At 44.6% G+C, this 25,476-nt stretch overlaps 1 protein-coding gene across 3 annotated transcripts; it reads right to left on the reverse strand.

Moving 5' to 3' along the window:
• Positions 1-87: 87 nt before the first annotated feature.
• DNAJC2 (DnaJ heat shock protein family (Hsp40) member C2) lies at positions 88-24,144 on the reverse strand. Of its 3 annotated transcripts, none has more exons than XM_084785796.1 (17): positions 23,879-24,144; positions 21,908-22,098; positions 20,162-20,237; positions 16,226-16,324; positions 14,300-14,441; positions 13,128-13,208; positions 11,615-11,680; positions 10,245-10,336; positions 10,034-10,155; positions 9,010-9,159; positions 6,148-6,236; positions 5,853-5,922; positions 4,056-4,240; positions 3,157-3,257; positions 2,929-3,036; positions 514-671; positions 88-213 (listed from the first exon to the last, which is right to left on the reverse strand). In XM_084785796.1, the coding sequence occupies exons 1-17, from the start codon at positions 23,940-23,942 to the stop codon at positions 139-141; spliced, it is 1,869 nt and encodes a 622-aa protein (XP_084641922.1). In that variant the 5' UTR covers positions 23,943-24,144; the 3' UTR covers positions 88-138. The 3 variants fall into 3 exon arrangements, with proteins under 3 accessions (XP_084641922.1, XP_084641924.1, XP_084641923.1); XM_084785798.1 differs by having other exon boundaries at positions 21,908-22,009; positions 23,879-24,142; XM_084785797.1 differs by having other exon boundaries at positions 514-668; positions 23,879-24,142.
• Positions 24,145-25,476: the final 1,332 nt, after the last annotated feature.

Raw genomic sequence — 25,476 nt, forward strand, 5'->3', positions numbered from 1 at the left:
TACAACCCGGGTGGCTTAGTGTAACAGGTGACCTTGTGTTGGAAGCAGCACACTTAAATGAGGACCATAACCCCAAGTGAAAATGTGTACAATATTTTCAGTTTTATTATAAAAGTGCACACAGCGAAGGCTGCCTCATCATTTCTTGGCTCTGCTTGCATTCAGTACTTGCTCCTGAGCAGCTTTCTTTGCTTTGACCATCTCGACGAGTTCCTAGGAGGAAACAGGTTGTTGAAGTCAGGACTCTCACCTCAACAGACAGTACTGTAACGGATGATATGGGGCCCGTGCCTCTACACGTGTTCAGGAGAGTGAGGCTGAGGCCATGCTAGGCTACACAACACAGACAGTCTACAGATGCCGAGCTCACCCACTGCCAGAGGCCTTGTTTTCCTGTGGTAATTTTGGCCCCCAAACTGTTGTGATATTAAACGCAGCGCTGTTATCACCCACTTACTTGACAAGAGTGCTAGCTGAACCGTAACTCAGGACCAGAGCCTATACAGGGCCCACCTTGTATCGTCTCATGCAGTCCTTCTTCGTCCTGTCAGGGACAGCCTCAGCTATCTTTTCCCATCTTTCAGGAGTGTTCACTGGATACGTTTTCAAAGCCTGTTCCAAGAGCTTCTGTTCTTCTGTTGTCCAAGGGGTGAAATCTGTGCAGGGCCCTGCTTGAGACAGAAATGTTTGGATGGCCTGTCATTCATAGCCTGAAAGATAGAAAATGATCTTGGAGCATCTTCTTAGAAGACTCTCTCGGCACCTGTCTTCCCTATTATCAAGTTCAGTGCCCCTTCTCATACAGAATGTGCAATTTGAACACATTTCTAAAGGTGACACATATATATGTATGTACACACACACACAAATTTGTATTTTTGAGAGAGAAAGAATGTAAGCATTAGTGTGTACACGTCGCGCCTCTCAACCAAGTCACAAGCAGCTTAGGAGGAAGTATAAGTCCCAGTGTTGGTCTCTCCAGATTTACTCTATAATTAGATGTAAATGCACACTAAAGTGGGACACTGGCCTCAGAAACAAAAGTCGCTTAGAATGGAAGGTGGTGGTTGGGAACTGAGGAAGGGGGATCATTTGAGCCTACAAGGCCTATGGCCTCAGCAACATACTGCCTTTGTCTCTAGAAAGATAGTCACTTGGATTTTTGATGTCCTTATAGGACTGGGACAAAGAGCTGCCTTGCAAACACAGCTTTTGCTGAGCAGACCCTGGAAACATTCCACTACACACTGGAAGGAATGGCTTAGCGAAACTGAGCTAATTGCCCATGCTTCTGAGACACAAAGGCAAGCTCAGGTCGGGGTCCTGTGGTCTCCCCACAACTGCTAACCCCTCAAGTGGAGCAGTGCTGATGACCTCTAATACCACTTAGCTTTTCAGATGAACCCTTTGGATTGGACTAAACAGCTAAAAGATGTCAGGAAAAAACAACAACACTGGAGCATCAGCACACTTCTGTAGGGGAGATCAGAGTGTTACATGTTGAAGGTCAGACGGCTGCTCTCTCAGCTGGTCAGAGGGAAACAGAGGAGCACCTGAACACTGCTGTAGTCACTGGCTCTCAGCTAAGAAAGAAAAGGGACACTTGCTGCCAAGGAGGCAGAGAACCAGTATTTTATTTTAAGCACAGTAGGCTAAGTCATCTGGAGGCTATTTTTTAAGTTCCCGGAAGTGCTTAGAGCTCAATGTTTTCTCGCTAATCAAAGGTTCTACTTAGCAGCAGAGTGTGGTGGCCACGCCTTTAATCCCAGCACTTTTGAATAGCTGTGAGTTTGAGAACAGCCCGGTCTACAAAGCAAGTACAGTACAGCCAAGAATACACAGAGTAACCCTGCCTTGTAAAACCAAAAAAAAAATCAACAGAGGTTTAATTAATTTCCTTGGTTTAAAGATGGAAGTGACATGCGTTGTTTTCTGTTTTTCAATTGTTTTTTCGCAAGACCAAAATAAAGCAAAGCAATGCTGTAAGATGCCTGTAAGAATCAGTGTTCAAATCACAATCCAAAACTTGTGCCAGGGCTAGGGCTGTACGTCAGTGATACAGTGCCTGCCCAGCGTAGGCAGTGCCTGCATTTGACTTCAGCATTGCAAAGAGCACCTCACAGAACACTTTCCTCTGTGGATAATAAACCAGAGTAAGAACAGTTAATCCAAGACCATTTGGGACTACATTCTGGAAGGCATATTGGGAAGAATTAGCTTACATATTAAGTGAAACAACTTTTTTTCTTTTCAAACACTGACCAAAAATAAATAAATAAATAAATAAATAAATAAAATCGCCTGGCAGGATGGTAGAAAATAATAGTTGAGAGTAATTCATCACCTAGAACAAATGATGATGATAACTGTGGAACAGCTCTAACCCTGTATTTGCAATACTCTCAGGAAAGAACCCCTGTATACTCTAGATTCCCCAAATAGGAACATTTTACAGTATTTACTTAATCCTTTTCTATATGTAGAGACATCTATTGTTCTGAACCATTTGAGATTAAGTTATGGATACATGATAACCTCTGTATTCAAATAGTTTGGAATGTTTTTCTTAATTGTTTTTCTCAGAAATTTATAGTTTACTTTTAAAAATGTATGTACACACATACAGATAAAAAGCTGTTTGCTCATATGTCCCGATAATTCTAACTGGCTAGCAGCATCCATTGAGAAGTCAGCTCTTCCTCTAATGGAATCTCCGAAGAGCTGCCATTCCTAGCTAATGGTAGTCAAGTCAATGCTGCCATTCGTAGCTAATGGTAGTTAAGTCAATTTGTTGCCAAGTTGGAAGCGTTTGTTCTGTCGCTTTCAGACATCTGTCACTCTCCAGTCATTCTAGACAGATCCCAGGCTTTCCCTGCTGTGGGGTGGACTGGAGCCAGCCAGCCTCTCTACACACAGAACACACTTTACCTTCAAATCGTTCTGAGGGGGCTGCACTGTCAGCCTGAGGGGCCACTCCATGCTCCTTTTTAAACTTATCAAATGCCTTTTTGTTAATGTCATCTTTTTGATGAGGGTCTGAGAAATGAAAAACAAAACAAACAAGCCAAAAACAAAACATTAACAGACCAATTTAGTCTTTGACTATTACTTTTAAAAAATGAACTCAAGGTAACAAACTGATTTCTCAAAACTTACCGAGTTTTTGGAGGCTTTTGGCCTTGCCAATAACATCTTTGGCAGTTCTTTTGATGCCAGAAGAAGAATGTATGTTCATATAATTAGCAATGACTTCCCATCTAGAGAAACCAGTATAAAAGTTTAATAAAAATCAAAGTGCCTGGGTGATGGTGGCACACACCTTTAATCCCAGCATTTGGGAGGCAGAGGCAGGTGGATCACTGTGAGTTCCAGGCCAGCCTGGTCTACAAAGCGAGTCCAGGACAGCCAAGGCTACACAGAGAAACCCTGTCTCAAAAAACCCCCCCAAAAGAAAGAAAAATCAAACAAAAGCTTCCATTTTTATTGTAGAGGTTAGTTCTATGATCTATAGTCCTAAGATCTATAGAATGAGCTCCACGTTAGTTTAATGATGCTATTGCTTACCACTGTTTACTAATAGGTTCAAATCTACCATCTATAGTCTTGTTTTAAATAAAGCCCAGTAGAAATAGCAGATTTGCACTGCCAGTTTAGCTACTCTTGAAAAGGAGACATCAATCTAAAAAACAAGAGCCTCAGTTTGCTCATATGGGATGAGGGAGTCTAAGGCTGGAATTTGAATCCTAGACTTGAAGTAAGCTAGGGTTTGAGTAAAAAGCAAGGAGGAGGAAGACTGCAAAGGGGGAAACTACGAGACACACACTCTAGCCCTCCCGCAAGCCTCGGGGATGAGGCAGCTACGGCCGAGCTGCCTTCACCTTCCTGAGAAACCACTGTGCCTTGCAGTATGGAGAGGCGGGGCATGGCCGAATGTACTCCTCCCACTTCCCACGGTGACAGAGCTCATCTCCACCCGGTTCTGTTGGCTGATACTTGGATCTCTCTATTATCTCTAGGCCCTATTATATACTGAAGATTGTCACCAAAGTGAGTACCTTGAGTTTGTTCCAGCAGGGAAGAGGTTGACAGCCTTAATCAGTAACTGCAGATCATCTTCTGACCAATTCTTACTGCCACTCCCACTTCCACCAGTTGACTTCTCTGCATTCTTAGATGCTTGCCGCATGCGAGCGTCAGCTTCCTCCTTCTCTTTCCTCATTTGCTCATTTACTTCTTCTATCTACACAGATACAGCTAGGTCAGAGCCTTAAAAAGCATTTTGTGACCTCACCCCTTTCTGACTGAGGTGTCCTCAGTTTAACGCCTACCTCATTGTAACCCTACACTCCACAGTGAGACTCAAAGGAAAGCATCAGCTTTTCACCTGGCTTCTCCTCCCTGCACCTTCCAGCGTTCATAGGTCAAGGAATGAAAAGCCACTGCAGCCTCACGTGCCCTTGGACTCACTGGCAAGGTCTTGCATTCTTCACATACAAGCCACCTCAAATCTCTTAGGCTCATTTTCTCTACAAAAACCTAAGCCTGCAGCAAAGTGGTCTGCCTTCTCTTAGAGCTTTACTCATTGCAATGTCCTTCCGCTTACCTTCAAATATCCACAAAGAAAGCCTGTATGTGGCTTAAGGCTCCTGTAGGCTGTTGCCTTGGAGTCACCTGTTCCTCTTTCACTCCCTTAGAACCAGTTATCAAGTGCCTATAATTCTAACTCTGAAGCATTCTCCTGATTTTTTTTTTTTGTTTGTTTTTTTGAGACACGGTCTCTGTGGAGCCTTGACTGTCCTGGACTTGCATTGTAGAGCAGGCTGGCCTCGAACTCACAGCAAACCACCTGCCGCTGCCTCCCAAGTGCTGGGATTAAAGGCGTGCGCCACCATGCCTGGCTTGTCTTTTTTATCTGTCTTATGCATCCTGCTCACCAATACCAGATACTTAGTACAACACTGAACCTTCTGCTAACTGAAAGATGTTGTGGGATTGGAAACTGGTCATATTAGTATTTAAAACCCAGTTTTGCCCAATTCTTCATAATCAACTTATGTTCCTGTCTTCCTTTCCTTAATTTCCTTCACCCTCTATTCTTCACAGGTCAGGTCCTTCCCTGCGCCCTCCCCTTCCCTCGCAGACCCCGGCCGTTAGCACTACTGTGTGCCCACCATTGTTTGAGGCTCACCCTCTTCCTTTTGACATAACTGTTCTAGCTCCTTTGGGACAGTGATTGCACTGAGACAGCCTGCTACATAAACGTAGCGCTCTGTAGTAGGACCATCACAGTTTATATTTAGTAAATATAGTAGGTATGATACTTGTTGAACTGAATTCAATTTCTGCACCTGCCTAATTGCTTATATATAAAATAAAAGGTATAGATTAGGCAGAACAAAGGTTTTTTCCTCTTATAGATGAATCACATGAAATACTCTGGGAATGATCAAATCAACTTTTAATCAATACTTAAAAAAACAAACTATAACTAATGTGCTAAAGACTCTGAATAAAACACTACATGATTGAAAAATGCATATTAGCCAGGTAGTGGTGGCTCCAGCCTTTAATCCCAGTACTTGGGAGGCAGAGGCAGACTATTCTCCTAGTTTGAGTCCTGATTGGTCTACAGAGTGAGTTTCCCGACAGCCAGGGCCTATCTTGAAAAACAAAACCAAACAAAAAGGTATTGTATTGTGTTTAAATCAGCCAACACTTAATATAAACAAAATATAGTGGGAAACGCACACAAAGGAGTCTGATACACGTTGCCTTTTGTAGCCTACATATCAGGTGAAGAAATAGGTAACGTAATTCAATGGCAACTACGAGCAGAAGTGATGTCCCGTTACCTGCTTTTCAAGGGCAGCCTTTCCTGCTTCTCGCGTAGATGTCGTCAGTGTTTCGTTCAAGCACTGTAAGCTACAGAAGAGGGTGGAGACTAGGAGCGCGGCTTCATGGGATAGCCTTTGTCAGCATGCACAAAGCCCCGGGCTCCATTTTCAAGGCACATGTGCACACGCACACGTGCACACGCACACGTGCACACGCATGCACACATATGCCCCGCCCCCAAAGGAATAATAATGAGGCGGGTGGGCTAAGGGGTGAATTAAGGAGCCGTCAGAGGCAGTTCCTCTGATATACCTTGCTAGTTCAAGCCGGTCACAAAGCTTTTCCACTTCTTCCATCATTTTAACACGGTCCGCCTCACTGTCTGAGAAGTGATTCCAGCTCTGGAAGTATAAGTGCAAATGCCTCCATGTTCCATCTTCCACAGCACCAACATCTTAGCGCCCCATCCGCTCAAGCACAAAGCGAGAGCTTCCCAAGAGCTGGTGGGTGTGAGTGCACACTGGCTGCATGCTCAGGGTCCTCCCTCACCAGCAAGGCGTTGTACTAAGTGTGAGTGGGGAGCCTACCAGAAGAGACAATGCAGAACACCCAGGAATGCTGTAACTCACAGGGATTGCTCCGATACTTCAGGATGAGGAGCTGACAGCCCTCCCCACCCCAGCTTTCTGCTGCCTGGCTATCTAAATGTGCTGGATGGGAAGATCTACTGGAAAACTTTAATATGAACATTTTAAAGGGGGTTGTAATATAGTATGCTAAATAATAAGCTACTAGCAAAACTCTGATTAACTAAAGATTATACTCATAACGGAACAGATTAATGTACGTGATATACAAAGAATTAGGTGGCAACCTTTCCAGGCAGTACGCTGCTGCCAACTGTCATGTCTTCTGTTTCTTACTTGCTTCTTTTATCCTGTGGGTTAGGGTTCTCACTGACGTCCCAAGGCTGCTTTTGCTGTGGACACCCAGGCTTCCACCACCACCAGCAATGCTGCTCCTATCTAGTTCTCAGGCGTCCCTTCCACACTGCTGCTCCTAGGGCGTCCCCAGCCCGCACTCTGCTCATTCACACTTTCCCAGGTGCCCTCATTTCCCTGCGTGGGCTCTAGTGATGAGGCTGTAGGGATCCTGCCCTAGCACATACAAGGAGCCCTGGGCAGTGCTCCCTGCGCTCAACTTGACACACAGCAGATCACGTCCCCTCCATCCTTTTGTTCTCCTTTGCCTTCCCTTATCAGCAAGCCATTCACTCCCCAGGATTCCATGCAAGGAGCTGAGGCATTTGTCCCATGTGCCTATACCATGGTCCAGGTCACAATACTTCCTAACCAGACTGGGACAAGGGAGCCCTAACTCCTCTCTCTGCCTTCTGTATTCTGAGCCCCTGACCAGAACTGAACCAGAAGCAGACTTCAGGCTTTGGTGAGACATGCAACCCCCCTCAAACCTGGCTCCTCCTGCTCTTCAGGTGCCCTGTTCGCTAAAAGCCTCATTTGCCTGCATTCTCTGAACATTTTCTCTCTCTCACCTCTACTCTCAGGAGCTAAATCCGGCGAGAAACAGAAAGCCTGCCTTGACTGCTACCTTTTGATTGTCTTCATACTCTTGATCCTCACCTTGCAACATGAGTGCTTGCTCTCTTGTCACCACTTATCAGGGGAAGAACTATTAGTTATAATGGCCTGCTTTACAAGAAATACTTACCTGGCCATCTGATGAATGAATAAATCAACTCATGCTGGAAAAGAGCAATAAAACAGGTACCACGCACGGACCAGAACGCCTACTCTAATTTATGATGCTCTATAAGCACCACTCAACCTTCTTAGTTCCTCAGTGGCCTCTGAAAGCTTTTATCCAATTCTCGTCCATGCTGCAGTGCACTGACTGTCTTCCCAGGTATAACTGCCTCTCAGACAAGGATGACCCCTGCTGGGCTTGTTGACTGCTTGCATCTTTCCATGAAGGCAGGGTGGGGGGGTGAGGGGGCGAAGAGTCTCACCTGAGTATCCTTCCACTCCCTAACACTGGCCATAGTAACTCTTCCTTAACTGTACAGGTCAGGGAAGACTGAGGCGGGGTGGGGTCCCAGCTATGCGGCTGTGGCAAAGCCTTCATCCCTGCTGGGGAAAAGCTTTCCAGGTGCAGCCTGTTGAGAAAGAAGTACCCAGGCTCCTTTAATCCTTCCCCTACCATCTATCTGTAAGGAAGGCCAATAGGCTCATCATTGCTCTCCAGAGCGACCCTCAGTCTATTGCTGGGACCTTAGGAGGAGGGGCAGAAGGGCTCATATCCTCCCCACCCAAGAATTTGGCAAAACTTGGTGCCTGTGCCAAGTACTGCTTGTAAATTGTCTCACCGACTGTCTAAGCTCCGTGATTAGGCTGTTACCTCAGCCATACGTACAGAGGAAAAAAGTGAGCACCAAGGTATTGAGGTTCTCTCCCTAGGACCCCATAGCCCCACACTTCCAGGCCAGGGGAGGCTCCATGAGAGCGTCAGTCAGCTGCGGGAACAGCTCAGCAGTTAAAGCACTTGCCTGGAGTCTGACTACTAAGCTCAGTCCGCAGGGCCCAAACTGTGTGAGGAGAGAACTGATCTGATCTGCACACATTGATACACACACACAGAAAACCACATAATAAACACAGACCCTGCCTCAAAAACCAAATAGCCAAGAAAAAAGAGCGAACGCCCAAATCTGCATTTGAAGACAAAGTGCACTTGTGTTTGGGGGGGGGGGAGGAGATGCCTCTCGCTTCAGGAGTGCTCACAGGGCAGCTGCCCTGAAGTCAGCATACATTCTGAGTTCCCCCACAGCTGGCATACCTTGCATGAGTTCCCCCCCTGTAGCCGGCATACCTTGCATGAGTTCCCCCCTGCAGCCGGCATACCTTGCATGAGTTCCCCCCTGCAGCCGGCATACCTTGCATGAGTTCCCCCCTGCAGCCGGCATACCTTGCATGAGTTCCCCCCTGCAGCTGGCATACCTTGCATGAGTTCCCCCCTGCAGCTGGCATACCTTGCATGAGTTCCCCCCTGCAGCTGGCATACCTTGCATGAGTTCCCCCCTGCAGCTGGCATACCTTGCATGAGTTCCCCCCTGCAGCTGGCATACCTTGCATGAGTTCCCCCCTGCAGCTGGCATACCTTGCATGAGTTCCGGAGTTTCTGCCTTTCCTTTTTAATGGCCTTTTTCTGGATATCCTTTTCCTTCTTGGCCAACAATGCCTGCTGTCTAACTTCTTCCTCCTCCTTCTCCTTAGCCAGCCGAGCAGCTTCTAATTCAGCTTGTCTTTGCTTTAAAAAGATGAGAAAAATCATTTTAATAAAGAAACCTGGGCTTCTAAATGCATTATGATCTTATTTAAAAGTTCAGTCTTTTGATAAATTAGAAACAAGATGGTGTCAACTTAGTGATGAACTAAAGTTACAGATAGCTAGCAAAATTCTATAAATTACAAAACTTTACTTATTAAAAAATATAAAACAGACATTTAAAAAATAAACCAAGGGCTGGAAAGATAGTTCAGCAGCTAAGTGCACACTCGAGAACCCAAGTTCGGTTCCCAGTACTCAACTGCCTTAATTCCGTCTTCAGGGCATCCAATGCTCCCTTCTCCTTCACCAGGCATGAGTACTCATGTGACATACTAGCACAGATACTCACACACATACACAAGTAAAAATAAAAACAAATCTTATGGCTGGGTGTACCAGGGTACAGCTTTAATCTAAGTATTCTGGAGGCAGAGGCAGAGGCAGATAGTGAGTTCCAGACCAGCCAAGGCTGAACAGTTGAGACCCTGCCTCAAAGAAAACAAAACAACTTAAAACAAAAAACAAACAAACAAACAAAAAAAGAAATCTGAAGGATTTTTAAAGATACATTTTGTTTGTTTGCTCAGTGAAACCCTGTTCTAAGCGACCTAGCCAACTTGTTAAGAGTCACTCACAAGCTGGGTGTCAGTGGCTCATGCCCAGGCTGTTGAGACCCTGTCTCAAAAAGTCCCAAAGATGTTGGGTGTGGTGGCAGAGGCAGCAGATCTCTGTGGGGTCAAGGCCAGCCTGGTCTATAGTGAGTTCCAGGCCAGCCACGTACAGAGGTACCCAGCTCTGCTTCACACCTGCCTCCGGTGTGAAGCCCAGGCGCCACAGGCTGTTACAGCCTTACCTTTTCTTTGGCTTCCTGCTCCTTCCGTCTGGCGTCCGCTTTTGCTTTCTTTTCTGCTTCTTTCTTGGCCTTTTCTTCTTCCTTAAACTTTTTTATCCTTGGGTCACAACTGTAAGCATTATCTACCCCAAAAATAAGTTAATCTTCTCAATGTCTAAGATTAAAAGAACTTAAAATCACAAACTACCCGCAAAGCACTAAGTGCACTCACCAACTAGTGTCCTAATTCTGTTCATCTCCTCCTTTTTCCTCTGTGCCCTCGTTGCTCTGTTCTGCTTTTCAATCCACCTCCTCTCATCACGGCTGTAAGACACAACACACCAACATCAGACTAACGCTACAGGGGACTGGAAAACATGACATTTGTAAGGTCATATGTAAATGTCTTAGGAGATTAACACGACACCTCATTAGAAGGGATTTTAAAATTATGTATAGGGCTGAAGAGAAGGCTCAGAGGTTTACAACACTTGCTGTTCTTCCAGAGGACCTGACATTGGTGCTCAGCACTCACACTGGCAGCTACAACTGCCTGCAACTCTAGTTCTAAGGGAATGCGAGCGATCTTCTGGCCTCTTGAGGCACCAGGTGTGCATGTGATGTACATATATACATGTAGGTACTCACAAATATACACACACACACACACACACACACACGTGTGTGTGTGTGTGTGTGTGTGTGTGTGAAATAAAATTTCAAACAAACAAACAAACCCAGCCTATTGCCAAAATGTAATTACCAGTGTAATAGTGGCCATGACTCAGTTATGAGGTGACCACCCACTTTATAATTGGATTTGAGATCCACTCCAGAAGATGGAATCCACACCTGGTAATGTAAGCCTGGCCAAAAGGTCATGGATGGAAAGGTCATAAGCCACAGTGGGGAATCAACTATTACTGTTTTGCTAAATGGAAATGCTGTCAAACTGCCTTCTAAATCTTTATTAATACTAATATAATATACAAAATGCAATATATATTATATACAAATAAACATACCCATAGATTAGTGCAGCTTTTTATCTTGGTCAGAAACAGCTTCATTTTACAGTAGGAAGTGGTTAATGCAGTCTCCTAACTTGTCAACATGCTAGGCATAAGTGACTGGAGCATCTGTAGCATGACCTCACTCCCTGACAGCCAAGGTTGGGGAACACCACAGAACTCAAGAGGAAGGGCTGTGGCAGCTGCAGCATGGCAGGGCTGCTGTGGGCTGTCTTCTGAGCATGGCGTGGCCACTGCGCTCATGAATGTGCAGAAGCTCTTTGTCCCGCACAAGACCAACATCTACCGTGGCTGGAGAGGAGCAGGTAAGGGGCCACCCCTAACTGAGGAGCTACGAGTAGTGAGTGGCTGCGGAGGAGGGGAGGAGCTTTTCCTCAGTGGTGTAACCACCACTAAGCTGTCCATGATCCAGCAAACAGCTGCACCCAGGCACCCAGTGGGTTACTTGAACAGCAGCCACCAGACTATAGAGAAAAGGCAGAAAGAAAGGAGCACGCGTGGCAGAAGGCTCCCAGAGGGAGGGGGAGGGGTAAGAGGGCGAACACTCTGTGTTAATGATTGGTGTACATACCACTCTGCTTTTTCTTTTTCTTCTTCATCTAAATAAGAAAATTCTCTCCAAGAATCAAAATTATACCTAATATAGACAGAAAAGAAACCAAGACAGAATTAGAAAAATAAATCCTTTTAAAGTTACATTAGACACACATTATTTTTTAAAGTGGCACACCGATCAGTTGTCCGAATGGGCCCTTCCCTCCCTTTTGCTACTAAACTAACATTGAGCTCAAGTCCTCACTGGCCACACAGTCTTAGACTCAGCGCTACATTTGCCTGTTGTCAAGTGTAAAGCCCTCATCACTGCTCAGTCAAAAGCTGCAGCTCCCTGTCGGCCCTCGTCTCAATGGTCTCACTTCCTTGCAGTGGTTTTTGAGATTTTTCCTGTTAACTTGTCAAGTCTTTTTTTTTTTTTTTTTTTTGGTTTTTCGAGACAGGGTTTCTCTGTGTAGCCTTGGCTGTCCTGGACTCACTTTGTAGACCAGGCTGGCCTCGAACTCACAGCGATCCGCCTGCCTCTGCCTCCCGAGTGCTGGGATTAAAGGCGTGCGCCACCACCGCCCGGCTAACTTGTCAAGTCTTAAGATGACTTTAGTTAATGATTATTTTACTTCTGGTTTGTCATATGAATGTAAAAGCTACTCCAAATGACAAAACGAAATCTTTTTTTCTAGAGTAACTTTGTTTCTGTATTTATTAGCCAGTTAATAAATAACATACTATGAGGCTGGAGAGATGACTCAGTGGTTAAGAGCACTGGCTGCTCTCCCAAAGGACACCAGTTCAACTCCCAGCACCCACGTGGTAACCAACAACCAATGTCGTCTCTGGCCTCCACAGGCACCAGGCAGGCAGACATACATGCACGTAAAACACCCATAAATGATATATTTTTAAAGGCCATACTATAATATGCACTAAATATCATGCTTACTGAAAATTAGTGAATTAGAGGTAAAAAGTACCATCTGCTTCAAGAACTCAACTCCCCACCCCCACCCCGCACTGAGACAGGGTCTACCATGTGGTCCTGTCTGGCCTCAAATTCATGGAGATCTGCCTACCTCTAAGTTTCAGAGACTAAAATCATGAATCCTAGAACTCAAATGCTTTTAAGATGGCTTAGTAGGGTAGGGGTGGCGGAAGACACCTTTAATCCCAGGACGTGGGAGGTAGAAGTAGGTGGATCTGTGAGCTTGAGGCCAGCCAAGGTTACATAGTGAGATACTGACTTTAAACCCCCCCCCCCCAAAAAGATGGCTCAATGAATGTGTGTCAATTCTTGGTTTTCATTTTTTATTTTTATTGCAGTCAAGTACTTGATATCTAGATCTCATTAATACATCAATAGAAAGCAGACTGATGAAATCATAAAAGGCAAATATACAGGATACAAAGCACTACATGAAACTCTTTATTCATTTGCTCAGTAAAAGCTCTGTTATGCAAATGTGAACTGATGAGCAATCGAGTACTTAGTGACTATCCTTAATAAATGATGACATCATAGAAGTCTATTCACTTACCAGAAAGAATAAAATGCATCTACATCTTCAAATGATGAGTTCATATCACCAAGTTTGGGAACATTTTTTTTATTTGACCATCTGAAATATTAAAACAAAAATTTGACTCAAATGAAAGATTTTTGAACAGGAGCTCAACCTACAACTAGTTCTTTGAAAACAAGAGCTTTTCATCCCTTCCAACACTCTGCCCTTTAACCTCCACAACTAAAAGCTGCAACTCTCAGAAGTGGTGTGCTAAGCAACGCAGGGGGGGCAGGTTGGGACAGGTGAAATGATCCAATTCTCCCTTGTTGTATATGGTACGTGGTGCAGCAGCTCCAGGCGCTGCCAGTCTCTCCCACACTCACTGTTGCTCTTTATAATGCAGCACACAAGCCAACATGGCAGACATGGTCCAGCAGTGCGGAGGGATTCCACCTCCACCTTTTATTTCTGAAAAGGACCAGGAGATGAGGTGACCACCCTGTTCTATCTACTGAACAACAAGCAGAGCCACACGTCATCTACACCGCCTTCAATGAGAGTGGCTGGGAGCAGAGCACAGCAAAATGCTGATCAGAGCACTCGCCGGGAGCACGTCATAAAGTGGAGTACTCCAGGAACCGGCGCCTCTGGAGCTGCTCGTGCCCCCAGGTGACTCCATGTGTAGAAAATGTGAGAACATAGAAATTCACCAATAATGCACACTATTTTAAAACTTACTTTAATGCAATAAAGTACGTATTAATCTTAAAGATTTAATAGTTTACCCCTTGTTAGAGAAGCCTTATGAAAACAAGATCTGTATAAAAGACTCCAGGGCTGCAGCACATGTGGAACACCTGTGGAGCACGCAACACTGCCCAGGGTTTCAGCACCACCATCGGAAAGTGAGGCTTAACAGCTTTTCTCAACTGCTAATACTGACGCTGGGGCAGTCACTAGTAAAGCGGAAACAAAGAGAGGGACGTGCGTGCTGTTACCCAAACATCCTCAGCATCACACGCAACTTAGTAAGGCAGACAGTGCTTTGTGTTAGGGCTCAGTATAGCAGAGAAGAAAGAACGCCTGTGGGCATACTTGATAAAACACACTGTTAGTAGAGGAAGCCAGCAGAGGCCTGGAGGAATCCACGGGAAGCCACTGGAGCATATGACTGGGGGCTGGGGGGAGAGGGTGCTTTAGCTTACCTGGAATTCCTTTCAAACACTGGAGAAAACACTTGAAAAAAATTGTCCTTTGCTTCACTTTTAGAAGGAACCGAGTTGTCAAAAGTAGGATCTACACTGTTAAATGCCCGTCTTTTCACTGGATCAGACAACATTTCATACGCTGAGAAAAACAATAACGAGGTTACCAATTTTTTTCTGTGAGAAAACATATTGGCCTGAGGATGTGGCTCTGGGAGAGAAGCCCAGGTCTGACCACCACCACCACCATCAGCACCACCACCACCACCATCAGCACCACCATGCAAAACAAGATGGGAGAAAGGAAACGAAATCTAAAAGAAAGTTGTTTTCATATTTCAAATTTTTAAATTTTGGATGGGAGTGGACTTAAGTTAGGTTGTCACCATTATGTGACATAAATCGATGTAATTCTTCTAAGTAGACAAGTGTCAAAACAGTGCACAGCTGGACAAATGCCATCACAGAACTGCTGAGAACAGTACTCTCAGCTGGGCAGGGTGGCTTACGTAGAATCCTACCACGTGGGAACATAGTGAGTTCCAACCAAGCCTGGGCTAGAATGAGTAGGGTCCCGCCTCAAACACTACCCCAGAGGGCAGGCGGAGTGAGGGGTGGAGGTGATAACTAAAAACACAGCTTAGACTTTAAGGTTCTAAAGGCTTCTTGACCACTGGGTTAAGGAAGAGTGGGCCACAGAGCAGGAATCTGAAGGGTGCATGAGCGCCATTGTTTGAAAAACAGCATCACACCATGTGGTAGCACATTCCTATAATCCCAGCACCTCGGAGGCAGAGACATGAAGAGCTCAGGTTTGAGGTCAGTCTGGGCCGCGTAAAGAGACTATCTCAAAAACAAAAGCACTACCAAAATATGAAACTACATGCAAGCAAACACATAGAAATGGCAGTTACCTGTACTGCTTTGTATAACAGGTCATGGCTGGGTCAGGAGCTATAGGTAACTGTGTGATCTACTACTGTGTAATCAACTTAGTTATTTTTTGCAATGTTGAGGGCTGTACATTTACACAAGCCAGGCAAGTGTCTGCCACCAAGCGGCACCTCTATCCCTCTCCACTTAAAATTAGTAAATCCTGGGTAAGTTCAGTTCCACAATGACCTAAGATGGCAAAAGAGCTTAGAATCTGCACCACACACAACACTCACACCAGGCCTATACATCCCAGCTGCTGGGAAGGGAGGGGTAAGACTGGACAATCAAGGCCTGTCAGGGCTACAGTAACTTCAAGGCTAGCAGGGCAATTTGGTAAGACTCTGACTTCTCCAAATTAAAAAATTAAAAGGGGGTGGGGTTGGGGGGTGGGCTGTAGTTCAGTGGTAGGGTGGTTTGAGACCAGCACTACACAAACACACCAATATATGTTTGGTTTGTTTTGTTTTGTTTTGAGACAGGGTTTCTCTGTGTAGCCTTGGCTGTCCTGGACTCGCTTTGTAGACCAGGCTGGCCTCGAACTCACAGCGATCTGACTGCCTCTGCCTCCTGAGTGCTGGGATTAAAGGCGTGCGCCACCACGCCCGGCTCAATATATGTATGTGCGTATATATGAATGTATCATATAATGATACATATAATGATAATATATGAACGATCATATATTACATGATCAGCTACAGAGGGGAGAACCACCTGGGAGTTAGGCTCATCTTCAAACCAAGCCTGTCACCTGGGGCTCCTGATGAAATGTAGACTGCAGCCAGCAGGTCTGGGGCAGGGCTCGGGAATCTGAGTTTCTAACAGGATGTTATGTGCGGATGTAAAAGTTAAGGCAGCCACACTGTAAGGAAGCTCTGCAGAAACTACTAGAAAGAGGTAGTTAAATCAAGTACAGCGTGCACAGGAACCTCAGGCCCTGTGAACAGCGGGGCTGCTCTAAGAAACCCTGGGTGTGCAGGACGGTCTCACCTTTAGTTATACAGGTGAAGTAGTCGTTGTCGCCTTCCTTGATCGGCTCCCCAGCTGCTTTCCGTTTGTCTGGGTGATGTTTTAAGACCATTGCTTTATCTGCAGAATCAACCAGATATCACTGGCTTGAGAGGTAATTCTTTAGTATCTTGAAATTTCCCTCCTCCAATTTTAATGACATTTTCAAACCCACTGCACATCATAATTTCAAATAAAAGAACAGTCTATGATTTTATCCTTTACTATTTTTCTCCTCATAAATCTCATTTTGGAGATATCTTTTTGTCTTGTCTATTTCCTTCCTTCCTTAATGATACGAATCTCAAATGATAAAATTGAGTATTTACCTTAACACGTTATTTTTTTAAACTATGTAATACATTAAGGCAATTAACTTGCTTAGGATAATACTCTAGTTTTCAACCTTTTAAGCTTTTAGAAATGATTCTCCTCTAAAAAAAAAAATGAATCCATTAATACAATTTTCATCTCTGTCCAGGCCCAAAAGATTATATGTAATTTCCTGTTACTTTAGGTTGTTTAAATCTTATCTATTTCATTTAAATTGAGATAAAATTTTTAGCAGTAAATTCTAATAATGCTCATGTTTTAGGTATACAGTTCAATGACTTGACAGGTGTATATGATGCAGCCCCAAAGACAGAAAGGCCACTGGGTTATTCACTTTCTTCCCAGGATGCCTTTCCTAGGCAATTCCATCCCTTACTAAACTGGGCAAAGGCTTTCTAATTTATTCCCCAAAAGGCTGCTTTTGTGTGTTCTGGAACCTCATATAGATATAAAGATTAGCAGGTCTCCGTGCTTGGTTTCTTTTACTCAATACTGTTGTGGAAGTTCGGTTTCTTTAAAAATTCAGTTATGTTATGTAAACATGTTTTTGTTTTAATCCCAGGTGTTGGATATAGGGGTTGCTCCAGTTTATAGCTGCTAACAACCTTATGAGAAGGCACATGATCTTTGCCAACAGGAAACTGTCTTATATGGAGGCATGGTCTTTGCCAGCTGGAAAAAAATACAAGAGCAGAGAGAGCGAGAGAGAGCGAGAGAGAGCGAGAGAGAGAGAGAGAGAGAGAGACAGACAGACAGACAGACAGACAGACAGACCAGAAGGAGGACTGTGAGCAGAACGCCTGGAGATGACTGGAGGAGGAAGAGAAGGCTGCTGCTGGCTCAAAGTCCTGAGGACAGAGATTGGTTTTGCCCTAAAGAACCTGACAATGCTAAACAGCAGAAAGTGCCAAAGAGACCTCCTCCTTCCCCTACTACCCTTCCTTCTCTCCTACCGAGGGTAAGTTGGAAGAGAGATAGAGGCACTAAGGATCCCCTACTAAAATGTGTCTAAAAAGAGTAAAGTCTACACAATACTGTGAAGATTTGGTATAGATCCTTGTATATTGATACAAAATTAAGGTTACATTTTGGTAACAACATACTATGTATCAACTCTTTTTAAGATATTGTATCTATGTGATTCTTAAAAATGCAATGTGAAGTTCTAGTCCTTTTGAAAGCTACTATCATAACCTTTTTGGGATAATTAAGAAATGCAAACTAATAATCAATCAAACTTGCAGTTTTGTTACATACTAGTTTAGTTAATCACAGGAGTTTTCTACATTATCAGGTAGTATATAGCTATGAACAAGCAACTCAAATATACTAGAGACAGAGGGTCTTCAAAAATAACAGAGATCTATAGAATATGGCATTCAAAGATGTTTTATTAATTTAAGACTTTTTTTGACTAAGAGACATGTCAGCTTCTGGAAGCACTCCCACTCCACTTCAAAGAGCACCGAAGAACCTCTATATGGGGCTTGTGTCATATATGGCAAGCTAGCCATGGACAAAAAAGAACGAGCTAGCTCCTTCAGCTGCAGATAGAATACTGAACAAAGTGGATGCAGGATGCTGACTGCTGAGCTTTGCAAGGATGCGGGAGGACAGTCCTTCCTCGGTCCTGCTTCACAGATAGTCTGTCAGACATTCTGGACAGGAGGCCATTTCTATAGTTTTGGAAGCTCCTTGCTCTGCATTTCTTGCTTACTCAGGTAACATTTATCCTGCTCAGGTCTCTGAAAGGGCTGAAGACTAGATAGCTACAGGCTTACAATTAAGGTTAGTTGTTTCAGAGTTCAGATTATTCAAGTCTAAAAAGATGGTTTTTTATTAGTACGCAAGTCATGATAGAAACTGAGTTAGGTACAGAACTTTGAGCACGCCAAGACAGGGTCGATAGTAGAGTGCTTTCTTCAGGGTTGCTAAGTACATATAGACTGGACATTGTGAATATAATTTTTACCTGATAGTATACAATTAATTGTTGTTAGAGAAAAGGTCTTTTATTTAGACAAAAGGGGAAAATGTTGCAGGTTATTTGATCCCATTGTGAACCCAGTATTGTTTTTTAAAAGTATCTGTACTACCAGTATTACCTGTAGGCCGGGCTAGCGATCAGTTAAGACACAGAGACTTGTTATATTTTAAAATAGCCTTGGTTAACCTGGGGCGGGGCAGATATTAATCCTCTAAACTACCTCCTGTAGTGGGGCAGGCATGGGATCCCTGTCTCAATCCCATGCCAGCTGTTTCTAGTAACTTCTATCAAGCTACCTCCCATCTAAAATCTCAAATACTTGCTAATGTTCTTTATCCGGGCTGGATTCTCCACCCACGCCGGCCATGTGCTTCTCCTCCAGCTAACCCATGGCGGCCTTCCTCTCTTCACTCCAGGTCTCTCTTCTTCCCAGAATACCAGCCCCTCACCACACCTATCTCCTTTGCCCTGTCCACGTGGGATGGCTTTTTTTTTTTTTTTTTTTTTTGGTTTTTCGAGACAGGGTTTCTCAGTGTAGCCCTGGCTGTCCTGGACTCCCCTTGTAGACCAGGCTGGCCTCGAACTCACAGCGATCCGCCTGCCTCTGCCTCCCACCGCCTGGCTGGTGGGATGGCTTTTTATTAAGCAAAAGGTGGGTCAGAGACAACAAGCAGTAATTAGCATCAAAATACATCAGACCATCCCCTCCACCCCCAACAACCCAGAGACTGTGAACTGTTAAAAAAAAACAAACCTGTTTGTTGTTTGCTGTGGCTCAGCCCTAACATATACCTTTAACTCAAGAGCTTTTTTAAAAACAGCATTTAATAAAGTTAACCCCAGCTCAAGAGGTGTAGTAGGCACCAATTGATAGATTAAACAGAAAGGAGGGACCCTGAGAGAAGGTATTTTAATGCATTGTGGAGAAGAAGGGCTTTTGGGTTTTTCCTTCTGGAGGATGAGCTGAGTAAGAAGGTCAGCTGGACGCTTTCTCAGCCTCTCTGAGCTGGCAGGTTTTCACTCAGCACCAGGCTGCTGAGTCTTTACTGGTAAAAATCGAACAACTGGGATTTTGTATTTTTAATAACATTAAAATCTTTTTAGAAAGCAAAAACAAACAAACAAACAAAACCAGGTATTTTTTAAATCAGACCAGAAAATGGTGATGTGCACCTAAACCTATGTTAATCCCCGCCCCTGGAAGGCAGATGCAGAAAGATGTACGGTCTGAGACAGCAAGACCCTGCCCCTCTCTCACCTGAAAACAACCACCAAAGCAAAGAGGACTCCATCTGAAGCTTAGGTACAGAGAGCTGGCCAGGATGCAGGCCTGAGGTCTGATGCCCAGCGCCACGCAAACCCCAAACAAATGAGCAAACCAGTTTCCCAACTATTGTTTGTTACAGCAATCTGATCTCTTCCTTCAAGAACTTCCTCTTTTTGTTCTTTCCACCTGAACTATGAGATCACTTGAGGTTCCCCCACCACCCTCTTTTTCTAAGGCAGGATCTCATTTACTTGAGCTGCTCCAGTTAGGGGCTGAGTTTGGGGTTACAGTTCCTATATTAATATTCAGCTATTTCAAAACAAGTACTTACGAGCTGCTTTGATTTGTCTCTGGGTAGCTTTGTACCTGACGTGGCCAAGTCCAAGAACTGCATAGTGATCTTGATTCTGATGAACACACAAAAGGGAGTTTAGTCTGAACAGAGCACACCTGACCCTCTGTGTTCTGCTACGATTCAAATCCACATTCCAAAGTGAGGCTTCTGGGCTGGAGCCACAGAGCACCTGCTTAGCGTGAATGAGCCCCCGAGTTAAATCTCCAGCATCACAAATAAATAAGCAAACAAACAAACGGCAGTGAAATGTCCTCGGCAGAGTGCAGTGACCGCCTTTCACATCACCTGCTTCTATCTGCTTGTCCAGCATGTACCGTGAGCTGTGTTTACTGACTGTCCAGTGATGCCCTACTCAGCAAGACACTCTTAGCATGTAGCAGGTGCTTGACTCACACTTGCTAAGTGAAGCCAACGGACACGTGAGTGGACCCAGCTGCTCTGCTCAGCCATCATCTCCTTTACTCTCTCCTAAAAAAATCTCAATATCCAATCCAACATCCTGTTAAGCCTGCCTTCACCTCATTACTGCCTTCGTACTTTTAAAGTTTGAAACAGTAATTCATACTTACAATGTCTCTAACCTCATCACCTAATGACTGTACAAACCTGCCACCTCTTATATTTTCAACCCTTTTATTAGCAATGAGGCTACTTCAGCCTGTTTGCTAATCTACTGGCTTTTTGACATTTTCAGGTTATAGGCTGACACAGCTTTGAACCAGAGACACTGGTAACTGCCTTTCTGCCCTGGAGAATTCTCCCACCCTTAGTCTGTAGAAGAGCACAGGACTTGGCATCTCATATATCCCAGGCTGAGCTGGAAATCCTTATCCTCCTGGTCAGGCCTGGGAGCTGAGATTATAGGTGTATTACCATACCTGGTTTACAAATGCTAGAACTGAACCTAGGGCTTTGTGCATTCTAGGCAAGTATGGTTAACCTTTTCCTCCTTCAGAGAGCGTTTCTCACTGGCCTAGAGTCTACTTTGTATCTAGGCTGGCTGGCCACTAAGCACCATACTCTCGCATACTCTACTTTAATCCCTCATGAAGCGGTAGACTTCTCCACTCCTGTGTCTCTGCTACCTTGTCCTTCTACCCAGAATGCCTTTCCTCCCTTCTCTCCTTCATTAGCAGTCACTCATCTTTTAAAGATCAGCGGGGTTTTGGTTAGTAGGTTGGTTGGTTAGTTTTGTTTTTTTCAGACAGGGCTTCTCTGTGGAACAGCCCTGGCTGTCCTGGTCTCACTTTGTAGACCAGGCTGGCCTCAAACTCACAGAGATCTGAATGCCTCTCTCTGCCTCCCTGGGTGCTGGGATTAAAGGTGTGCACTGCTGCCACCAGCACTCACCCCACCCCACTCCTGTTTGTTTTGGTTTTGTTGTTGCTTATTTTTCTTCTTTTTAAGATAGGGCCTTATGTGGCTCAGGCCAGCCTCTAACTGCTATGTAGTCAAGGATGACTTTGAACTTCTAAACTTCTAACCTTCCTGACTCTTATTTCCCAAGAACTAGGAGTATAGGTGAACATGACCACTCCCACAGACATCTCTGAAGCCTTGCTGGACGTCTTCAGCTCAGACACTATACTATGCCAAGTCTGGGCTTAGCAATAAAAGTGCTAACTTATTATGCCTGTCATGTTGAACTGCCTGCGAATACAGTGTGCTGATGGGAAGCCTTGGGAAGCCTAGGGACGTGAGGGAAAGCCGCACAGTGAATACCTTCCAGTCTTTGGGATCAAGTGTTTTCAGCATGGGAAACTCTTCTAACTGTAATTCTTCATCTTCCGATTCCTCTGACAACTCTTTCTTATCCTCCAGCTCCTGAAAAGAGGTAGAAGCATTTCTGTTCCTCCTCTTAACAAAAGCTTCAAACCATCTTCCCACAGGTTCAACTTGGCAGAGTGCAGAGGCTGTGATGGGGAACAGTCAGACATCAGTCTACTGCGCGGAACGCATCTATTTCAAGGCAACACCATGTATTATTAGGAGGAGCAAAACACTGATGTCAGAATATAATTTTAAAGCCAACAACTCTAAAAATAATTGCAGACACTCAGTTGCATCACAGGTAGCAAATTATCCTTGGTAATATGTATTATTCCAGCACCTTCTTCAAGTTAACGTGAGCCATTAAGGGCTCAATGCCTAGAATCCACATAAAAGGAGAGAACCGATTCCACAAAGCTTTCCTTTGACCTCTGCATGCATGCTGTGGCACTCAAAAATACCCGGTTATATATATATATATATATATTTTAAACAAAAGAAATTCAGCAGCTATTCAATAATTTCCTGAGGATGTGAGAGAGTGAGGAAAGAGTAGTATTAATAAAACAATAAATGATAAAAAGCCACCAAGAGCTAGTCTCCAGAAAACAAAAGCTCAAGTGAGCTTAATTATTAATAGCTTAATTATTAAAATGGTTAATAATTACAAGGACTTTCTGGCAATACGCTGTTCAAATAGACAATTTTCCAAACCAATGCTTGGGACTTATTACAGCATTTACATCCTAGTGACACAGGCTCGATGTAAATTTCAATCCTTAGGCTTTAACCTAGGACCACAATTTCTTGAAATAGATTGAATCATTTCAGGATGGAAACAATACCTATCTCATTCAGTTACTAGAATATCTGAATGCAGTTTGAAAACTACAAACTACTGTAGAGAAGGTATGATGAAATAATTATATCTGTATAACAGAAATAAAAAAAATGGTAATCTGGGTCAAGAAAAAGTGAGATCGTAATTTTAATTTCATAGAGTGCAATTTTTTTTTTGGTGCATGGTTTTGTGACGACATTTTCTAAGAACGTTTCTCGTGTTTTAATTGGCTTAAGATATTAAGATTTCCTCCACCTAACACAGGAAAGGATTCAACCGCTAAAATGAACCAGCTGTGTAGCGGGGGCGTGGCTTTCAAAACAGTGCCTCAGGAGCCTTTCCCTCTAGTATAGGATTACACCGAGCCACTCAAACCCAACACGTGCCGTGGGAAACATTTAAAAATCATATTCAACACGTGCCCACGACGGGTAAGTGGCTATGGGAATTAACGCAGATCACTACAATTAAGAGACCGGACGCTGGCAATACTTTCTGCCGGGCGGGGGGCTATGAACCAAAACATCAACAGCAGGAGGCTAAGTTGCACTTTCAACCTTTCCTCGGGGTACGCCAAGCTTTCCAGAAGTAACCCCAAGGGGCTTCCAGGGGTACCAGGAAGTACTGAGTTCTGACACTTACAACACAGAGCCGGGAGCAAAGGTAGAGAGGTGAAGCGCTTCACGGCGTTAACACGGCTTTGTACAACTCCCGGCACGTGGGTGCGTGCAGCGGGGTCTCTCCGCCGTGGACAAGGGGGTGCTTCGGGGGATGGGGAATCTTTCAGGGTGCTGGAGGGCTCGGTCCTGAACGGCTCAGCCCACTCCATGAGTCAGCAGCCCGAGGGGGAAAAAAAAAAGGAGGAACCACAGGTGCAGAAGGAAGACGCCCCCACCCGCCTTTCTACTAAACCAGGGACACTTCAGATTACAGCACTGAGCAACGGGGGGCTCGCCACGGCCCCACAAGTCCCCCGAGCAGGTCGCCGGATGAAGCGTCCCGACCCCGGGGGTTGCTAGGGCCAAGGTCCGAGGCAGGGGGACGCCTGAGGGAGGAGGGAAAGTGGGCTGGTGGGCACGTACCGGAGGTCAGAGCGTGGGTGATGGCGGTGCCCTGGCCCTCCGCGGCGCTCGGCAGCAGCAGCATGATGGCTGGGGGCTGGCCCCGCGGGCGCCGCGGCTCACGTCCAGCAGGGCCGGCCCTCGGCGTCCGCTCTACCTGCGGGTCTGAGCCTCGCGCCTCGGCTTTACGCCCAGGAACCGGCGCATGGAGACGACCAGTAAGCACTTCCGGGATGGTGCTTTCGCGGTGCGGACGCGAATCCCACCCCCGCACCTACTCGCGCCAATGTGCGCGGTCCCCTACTTCCTCTGCTGACTCTAAACCGGCTGGAGTCCAAGGAGCCCAAAGGAACAGTTCCTAGACTCATCAGTTCCTATGTCACCCAGGCCGGCCTCTAACTCGTGAAAAATCCTGTGTTAATCTCCCAAATGCTGAGCTTTCAGCCATAAGCACCACCGATACCTAGGTACCTCATATAAGTGGAATCATGTAATCTTATAAGTGGAATCATGTATTGTATATATTATTATGTTATGTTACCATTGTCTCTATGTGAGTGGTATATTCACTAGTATAATGGAAACAGAATTTATTTTTTAAGACCAAATAATACTGTATTCCCATACCACATTTTATTCATCCACTCATCTGTATCTGCATACTTGGGCTGTTCTTCATTTGGTCTATTGCTAATGCAATTGTGAACATGGCTGTATACGTTTCTCTTTGAAATCCCACTAACAACTATTTGCCCACTTAACGACTATTATATGTTAAGAAATGGAACCACTAGCTCATTTAGGTCCTATTTTAGTTGTTTTCAACAATTGCATCATTTTACCTACCAACGGTGTACAAAGGTTCTATTTTTTCATTCCTCTCTCAAATTTCATTTTCTTAAAAATAAATAAACAAATAAACAAATAAATAAATTCAAGCCATCCATGAGTCGGGCGTGGTGGCACACACCTTTGTCCTCAGCACTCAGGGAAGCAGAGGTGGCAGATCTCTGTATTTTCGAGGCCAGCCTGCTCTACATATGGAGTTCAAGGCCATCAGGATGACGTAGAGAGACCCTGTGGTAAGGAGGAAAAAACGCAGCCATCCTAAGGAATAATGTGCTTTTGATATGCATTTTCCATGGTAGAACATCTTTTCTGTTCGCTTGTTGACAGTTGCGTATATCCTTTGGGGAAGTATCTGTCCAAGGTCTTTAGCCGCTTCCTTTCCCCCTATCTTTTAAACTCCCCTCCCTTCCCAGTATAAAAACTAGAGTGTTTTCTTGTTAAATTACAGTTCTTTGTATAACCTGGATGCACATTTCCCAACAGAAATGCATTACCTTCCTTTTATTTGTAGATCCAGCTACCAGCTGTGTCTGAAATGCTGAGCATCTTACAGTTATTCAGTGTCTTCCCAATCTTGTGAGGTAAAGAGGAAATTAAATGTTGGCGATTTAATAAATTACCGATTGTGTGTATTATTTATTTATTTGTGTGTGTGTGTTATTTATTAATGTCTAAATCAAGATTTAAACTCATCAACTAAGCCAGAGCTAATCTTGGAAGTTCCTGTTCGGGCTTGCTGAGGGAGCGGGGTGAACAGACGTCTCCCAACA

This window comes from Acomys minous (genome assembly GCF_964271855.1).
Source record: "Acomys minous genome assembly, chromosome: 6".
Taxonomy (NCBI): Eukaryota; Metazoa; Chordata; class Mammalia; order Rodentia; family Muridae; genus Acomys; species Acomys minous.